Genomic DNA, 7,306 nt, shown 5'->3' with positions numbered 1-7,306 from the left:
ATTTTTTAAAGTATAAATAAAAGTACAAAAATGAGGCAAAAAATAAGAACAGAAAACAGGAAAAAAAAAGACAGTTTGTGGCTCCCGCGCTGCTGGCTCGACGCGAGCGCAGCGCCCTGTTCGCTGAACGCGAGAAATAGCAGGCCCAGGCCTCTGATCGCCAGTTATGGAGGTCCAACGCCAACCAGGACCGACCTGAGGTTCCCAGGCCGAAAATAAAAACCAGATCTGATCCGTGTCCCCACATTGTCTGAGACCGGAACCCCATCAGCGCCGCCCCTCCATCCCCATCCATGGCAGACGACAGCGACGGCGAGGGGTTCTGCGCCAACCCGTTCGAGGACGATAGCGACGGCGGTAACTCATGCGACTATCGCTGCTGCTGTGATGATGACGACGAGGGCGAGTGGTCATGCGGTGCCCCCTGCGACGAGGAGGACGACGACGACAGCAACGGCGAGGAGATCTGCAGGGACCCGCGCGACAACGTCGTCGTCGACGACGACGAAGACGAAGGGGAGGTCGAGGAAGCGTTATGCCACGACGACGACGAAGGTGAGAGCGATGGGTCGTTATGCGACGAGGACGCCGAGGGCGAGCAGTTATCCGACGACGACGAATGCGAGGGGAAGGGCGGGGGATTCGGCGACGACCGGTGTGACGATGAGGACGAGGGCAAGCCCGACGGGGAGAGCGAGGATTTCTGCGAGAACCCCTCCAACCATGACGAAGATGTCGGTGCGGAGGTGCTATCCCGCGGCGGCGGCGGCGGCTTCCGCGGCGGGGAGTTATTCGTCTCCCGCTTCCTTTTTTCAGATGCTTCCGACATCTCCGACTCCGATCATTCCGACTCCGAGGTAGAGGAGGCCGGCGGCGGAGAGGGGCTCACGCCCAGCGGGTTCGACCAGACGCCGTCGCCCGGGGCCTTCCGGATGGCGGTGGGCGTAGAAGACAGCGACTCCGATACCGTATCCACCGATTCCGATTACGAAGACGACTACGAATTCCTCAAGCGGCCCGCGTCACGCCAGGCGGTGGAAGGCCTGCCGGAGATGATCCTCAGCGAAGAGGAGGCCACGTGCGGCTGCGCGGTGTGCAAGGATGTCTTCGCGTCAGGGCAACGCGTTGTCTTTCTCCCGTGCAAGCACTACTTCCATGGCGACTGCATCCTGCCATGGCTCGCCATGAGGAGCACATGCCCTGTGTGCCGGTATCAACTCCCCACCGATGATACTGGGTCTGGGCAGCGACAGTCACATCAATTGAGGGTCCTTTTACCAGTGGATCCTCAGGGTGCATCTCAGCAGGTATGATCTTGGACATTGTAGTGCTAAATTCTTAGTTGCAGTGTCATGGTAGGGTTGGAATGTTTGTGAAATTGTGCGTGGGATACGCTAAGGTGATTCATATAGTTCCAGTATGCTATAGTCCTGCAATTCCTGGTTGCTTTGATTGCTTATTTGCTTATTCCAAATATCATCTGACATTTAGGAATTGAGGTTAGCAATGCTCTTTTTGTATACGAAATCTGAATCAATCCAAGCATTGGGTTTTCTGTCGGGCGACCCATGAGAACTGTAGAGGCATAAAAGAAGTCTTTAGGAGAGCAGAATTTTGTAAGCATAAAATCTGTATGCACGAAACCAAATCACTGTTTCCTGTGCTGGGTACTTGCCTGTGGCAGCAATTTCAGTGTGCGTTTTACTGAAATTTGAACCGCTGGTCATTGTTTATGCCTGAACAAATTGATATCAGTCTGTTAGGCAATGTGGTTTGATCACTTCCTTTTACATAGTTATATATCGGCAGGGGAAATTATCATCAGTACTCCAAGCTCCATTTGCACATCAGATTTTAGTAGTATATAAAGCAGTAGCACACGTGTTCTCGTGGCATTTAGGAAAAGAATGCACTGCCCCATATGACGATGTCCTATTCTACCGTTGTTTGATCAGTGCCATACGCCACTTTGCATCTACTATCCACTTTGCACCTTTAGCTTCTATGGGATTCCGCCACACAGTTTCCAGTAAGGCTTAATAGTTGCCTGTAAAGACAATTCCAGTGTGTGTTTTACTGAAATTGACTTAACTGGTCGCTGATTAGAGCATCTCTAGCAGATCCCGCAAACCGCGGTCCTGCAAATTTTGTTTACGGCATTCCACTGATCCACCCGCTTTTCATTGATAGAAGGAAAGAGTTACAGCATGGGATTACATGAACTCACTAATCCATGTACACAAGAAGGCATGGAAGTGAGCTAGGAGCAGACAAGGTTGCTCAACCCCTATGTGAACAAAAGCTAGACCTCGGGAATGATGTGCTAGATCCCAGTGGTGCCGGCCCTAGCCCAAAGGCGCGCTTCATCTCTAATTGTGTTGGTGAGGTGGGAGACCGAAGGCCGCTCGCCGTCGAAGATGCAACCATTCCGATGCTTCCAGAGCCACCATGTGGTGAGGATGATGAGGGAGGCCAAGCCTTCCCGCGTCGAGGTGGGTGCATGGCCGCAGGAGTAGGTCCAGCAGGAGTGAAAGTCAGTGTCCGCAGTCGGCAGATCAGCGGTTGACTAATCCAGCTTAGGATCTCGTGCCCACACCTGCCGGAAGACCGAGCAACCTGCGAGAAGATGTTGCATTGCTCCTCCTCTTGATCGCAGAAGGAGCAAGTGGCCTCATGGGGCAGCCTGTGGCGGGCTAGGCACTCAGTCGTCCAACATCGGTCCTGAAGCGCAAACCAGATGAAGAACTTAACGCGAAGTGGCGCCCAAGGCTTCCAGGTGAGCCTCCAGTGTGGGTCCTCGCAGACACCAACGAAGAGTGCCTAGTAACATGAGCTAGCGGAGTAGGCGGCCGAGGTTATCATGGCGGTCGGTCCAAGGGCTCCCTGGATATCTTGCACCCAAGATCAGCGGTGCAGCCCCTCTTGCACGGTGCTGGAGTCTTGCGCCGTCGCCGAGGGACGAGCACCAAGACGAGCGGTGCGATCGCGTCCGTTGATCCGTTGGTCACTCCAGAACTTGCAGGTGTTTCCGTCACCAATTGCCCAGGAGGTGTACGCGCGGAAGATCGCAGCAACGTCCGGGTCATGGGGTATGTGTAAGTGGCTCCAGGGCCTCGTCGGATCCGTACGCTGGAGCCACAGCACCGAAGTTCATCATACGGAAATAGAGATCATACGGAAACAGAGTGCATAAATGAAATTAAACCTAGATCTACGCATCATTATCATCATCGGATTTCTTGATGCCGAGGTGGTGCTCCATCAGCGAATTGGAGAGCATGAAGGCGAGGTCGTACTCCTCCTTCAACACCGGCACCCATGCCGCCGCAGCTTCATCTCCGGCGGCGGCCGCCTCCTTCGCGTCTAATCACGCGTGCTCCGCCGCCCGGAGACGCTTGAGTGCGGGGGAGAAGATCCGGTCCATCTTGTTGAAGTTGGTCCACGTCCGTGCTCCACTGCTTGAGAGGGTGTCGCGCTTCTGCACTTGCTCCTTGCATCACTCCTCCACCAACGGACGGAGGGAGGTGCTGCCGGCCTCGTCGTAGTTGCGGCGCTTGCGAGGCGTATCATCGCTTCGGCGGTCGAACCCCTCTCGGCCACCCGCGCAGGCAGGGCTCGCTTCCGGTGGCTATGCGCGCCACAAAAGGCTGCCGCAGGAGAGGGATTTGTCGCCGGAGGAGAGGGGATTTGCGGCGGACGTGATAGGGGATTTGTGGCGGACGTGATAGGGGAAATGAAGGACGCGAACCCTAAAATCTGCCGGCTCCAGTATATATTGCGGATTCGGGGGCGGTTTATGGGCCTCCCGTGAAAATTTTACGGGCCGGGCTGTTTTTACCGACTTGTTTGGGCCAATTTTTTTGCGTCTACCGTAAATCCGCGGGAAAAACGGGGTGAGCTTTTATGATGAACTCCGGTAATGTAATATATGGCGTGAATTGCTAGTTTGAATATGCCGTATGTGTTTGAATTCGTTTGGGGGGTCTGTTCTTTCTCGGCGTCCGTCGTACCACAAATTTCATTTACGGTAATACCATAAACAAAATTTGTAGGACCGTGGTTTGCGGGATCTGCTAGAGATGCTCTTATGCCCGAACAAATTTGTACCAATCTGTTAGGCAATGTGGCTTAGTCACTTCTGTTTACATAATTATATCTGCAGGGGAGATTACCATCAATAGGAGTCCAACCTCCATTTGCACATCACATTTTGGTATACGGCAATAGAACACATAGCCTTTTTAGCCTTTAGGAAAAGAATGCACCGGAGCATACCTATGATGAATGGACCTTCTAGCGTCCAGGGGTCAGGGTTGTGCATTTACCAACCAGTCAACATCTATTTATCTTTCCGGATTCATTAATTTTGATATCCTTGATGCTCCAATATACTTCCTTCGTCCGAAAATACTTGTCGAATAAATTGATAAAAATGGATGTATATAGAACTAAAATACGCCTAGATACATCCATTTCTCCGACGAGTATTTTCGGACGGAGGGAGTACTACTCTCTCCGTTCCAAATTACCTGTCGCACGTATGGATGTATCTAGATATATTTTAGATCTAGATACATCCATTTCAGCGAGGGAGTGCCTGACAAAATCGTGGGCATACGACGATGTCCTATTGTACTGTGTTTGTGTTCGAGATGAGGTGCTTCAGTATTGTTCTGTGGCTTGTTTGCTAAGTGTCATATTGTCAGTAAGTAGACTTGCCACTTTCCATCTACCATCCACTCCACATCTCTAGGGAGCTCCTATTGGATTCCGCAACACATTTTCAGGAAGGCTTAATAGTTAGTACATGTGGCAGCCCAGCATAATGCATTATGAAAGTAGCAGAAAAAAATGCTGCCGAAGATGTTTCAGAACGAAATTGATGCCATTTCCTTTTGCTGTCCTGTTCGTTTGTCTTGTACAAGCACTGTCTGTACCGGTGGTTCGTAATCTCGAGTGTCGTCAGACGATGGTCAACCTGTTGCATATGTAAATGATGCTTGGATCTGATATAACTCTTGCACAGAGCGGAGGCGAAGCCACCACAAGAAGCGGCTGAAGTCTCGGCAGGAAAATGGACACGAGGAAGGCGCGTCAAGGTGTGTTGTACGTAGAGGATTCGTCATCCGTTGACAACTTCACTCGCCAGCGCGTATAATGGAGCACCATCATTCAATCAACAATACATCATCGCCTCTTTGAAAAGTTGGGCTTGAGCACCCAGCAGTAAGTTGATGATATACTCGTTTGTAATTTGCGTTGTAGTGAGGTGGGTGCTGCCGTTGACGTCGCCGGCTGGTGCAGAACGGCAGCGTGTGTGACCGTGTCCAGATGCCGCCGAGTTGGGTGAAGAAAGAGTGCTCGGCGGTGGCGACAGAGGCGAGCTTCTCGTGTCTTTCTGTGGACGCCATGCTTGCTTGCGGAATTCTGGCCGATCTGGAGGCTGTGCAACCGCTCTTGCTTATTTTGTTTGTGATACTCGATATTGCTTCGCCCGTTCGCCGCAGATTCTCAATGGCTGTACTCCTCTGTACACCCGATTCCAACTGTGAACACCACCGGCCGTCTACAGATGCCGAAGCCAAGGGCAGTTCCATTTCCTCACCGAGGAATAAAAATAAATATAATTGGTCGCCACAGTAGAACTACGTAGTATTATGTCCACCTGGCTACGTGCCATGAATCAGTCCCATGCGCATTTTTATCTTATTAGCGCAGCTAAGCCGTATTGCCGGTGCCCTTTGTGCTCTGCGGAGCAACATCATCGGCCTCGTCCACCCCCATCCCGTCGAGCTTCCCCCGCAGCTCGGAGGCCTCCTCCCGGAGCCGGGCGCTCTCGCGGGCCACGCGGCCGTGCTCGGCGAGCACGCGGTTGAGCTCCACGAGGAGCCGCTGGTTGGCCGCCCGGAGCCGCGCCGCCCGCGACGACAGCTCGTCCAGCCGCCTCTGCTTCCTCACCCGCGACCGCCTTGCCGACTCGCGGTTCGACGCCAGCCGCCTCGTCTTCCTCTCGTCGCCGTTGCCGCGGCGCGCCGCCCGACCGTCATCGTCCACCGAGTCCACCTCCGGAGGCGCCCATCCGACGGCGGGGTTGCCGCCATTGTAGTCAGTGTATGGAGCCACCATGTCCGACAGCGAGGCCAAGTCGTACTGCCCATGCGTGGCGCGAGGATCGTAGACCTGCGGCAGCACGAACACGCCGGCGCCGTGGTGGCACGCAATGCTGCAGGCGGCGCCGTGGCGTTGCATGCTTGGAATTGGAAGGCCGCAAGGTTTGCAATTATAAATTATTGGTGGATTTTCTTTCGTGTGTTTCTTGCCCGGACGAATGGAGCGGGAGATCGAGCGGCGACGCGCCGCTTATAAACCGCGGGAAAAGCGGAGCGCGCTCTAAAGTTGTGGCTGGTGTGGTGACGTGAGCAAATTTGGTTTTTGTTTTTGCTCAACATCGTGGACGTTTGGGAATTATCATCTTGATTCGTAATCTGTCGTGGACATGTCGGCGTCGCGAGGAAAGGCGGGCTTTGTTGATAGAAAGAAACGCCTTTCTTTTCTGCGTGGAGAAATTCTGTCGAAAGTAACAGCGGTTCTTTCTGTTCCAGGTGCAACCCGCCAGTAAACAAAATACTCGTCCGTCACATGTGGAATGGCATTGCATTACAGAGTTGCATGATCACGATCATGATCACTTAGTTCAACGTCCGACCGTGGGGGCGATTATGGGGCTCCCATGGCTGATGCTGCCCAATAGATTTTTCTAGAATACGCATAAGACATGTACTCCTTCCGTTCCTAAATGTAAGTCTTTGTAGAGATTCCATTATAAATCACATACAGATGTATATAGATGCATTTTAAGTTTAGATTCATTCATTTTGCTCCGTATGTAGTTCATTTAGTGAAATCTCTACAAAAACTTACATTTAGGAACGGAGGGAGTATATCATATATTCATATAAGAAATGGTATGGAAGCCATCCACCACCAAGTACATTGTTTTACAATGGTCGATTACTCACGGCTAACCTGCCTAAACCCATACAACTTTGCCGCAAACTTCCCCCCAGTCTTGGCGCAAAATTCCGACTAATTGCCCAATAGATAAATTCAAGATGTTCCCATCCAGCCCCTTTAATTGAAACGATTATGAAGATATACAAATAGGAAAACACAGGGTCAAGTGTCACGTCCTACTGAATCCTACATGATTAGAAGAATATATGAGTTTGGATTAATGAGTGGTGATAGCACATGAAAAGTACGGGAATTCTACAAAGGGCTTTGAGTGACGGAATTTTTTTTCTCC

At 51.9% G+C, this 7,306-nt stretch overlaps 2 protein-coding genes across 3 annotated transcripts; one reads left to right on the top strand and one right to left on the bottom strand.

The window, feature by feature from the left end:
* Positions 1-215: 215 nt before the first annotated feature.
* LOC123141378 (E3 ubiquitin-protein ligase SIRP1-like) lies at positions 216-5,403 on the top strand. Of its 2 annotated transcripts, XM_044560546.1 has the most exons (4): positions 216-1,307; positions 1,349-1,399; positions 1,492-1,499; positions 2,248-2,604. In XM_044560546.1, exons 1-4 carry the CDS (start codon positions 294-296, stop codon positions 2,564-2,566), a joined length of 1,392 nt encoding a protein of 463 aa, XP_044416481.1. In that variant the 5' UTR covers positions 216-293; the 3' UTR covers positions 2,567-2,604. The 2 variants fall into 2 exon arrangements, with proteins under 2 accessions (XP_044416481.1, XP_044416480.1); XM_044560545.1 differs by lacking the exons at positions 1,349-1,399; positions 1,492-1,499; positions 2,248-2,604 and adding an exon at positions 5,027-5,403.
* A 188-nt stretch (positions 5,404-5,591) lies between these two features.
* Positions 5,592-6,459, bottom strand: LOC123141379 (basic leucine zipper 43). The gene has a single exon (XM_044560547.1). The coding sequence runs from the start codon at positions 6,247-6,249 to the stop codon at positions 5,719-5,721; it is 531 nt and encodes a 176-aa protein (XP_044416482.1). The 5' UTR covers positions 6,250-6,459; the 3' UTR covers positions 5,592-5,718.
* Between the last annotated feature and the right edge of the window lie 847 nt (positions 6,460-7,306).

The sequence above is a fragment of the Triticum aestivum genome, chromosome 6D (genome assembly GCF_018294505.1).
Source record: "Triticum aestivum cultivar Chinese Spring chromosome 6D, IWGSC CS RefSeq v2.1, whole genome shotgun sequence".
NCBI classification, from domain to species: Eukaryota; Viridiplantae; Streptophyta; class Magnoliopsida; order Poales; family Poaceae; genus Triticum; species Triticum aestivum.
The sequence above is the reverse complement of the archived record's forward strand: the minus strand, read 5'-3'. Positions and strand labels throughout refer to the sequence as shown.

Bases quoted from the DNA above. Each gene is read 5' to 3' on its own strand.
- LOC123141379 (XM_044560547.1), bottom strand. From the start codon at position 6,249: ATGCAACGCCACGGCGCCGCCTGCAGCATTGCGTGCCACCACGGCGCC.
- LOC123141378 (XM_044560546.1), top strand. From the start codon at position 294: ATGGCAGACGACAGCGACGGCGAGGGGTTCTGCGCCAACCCGTTCGAG. The intron at 1,308-1,348 runs GTATGATCTTGG...TCTTAGTTGCAG, and splicing joins CTCAGGGTGCATCTCAGCAG to TGTCATGGTAGGGTTGGAAT.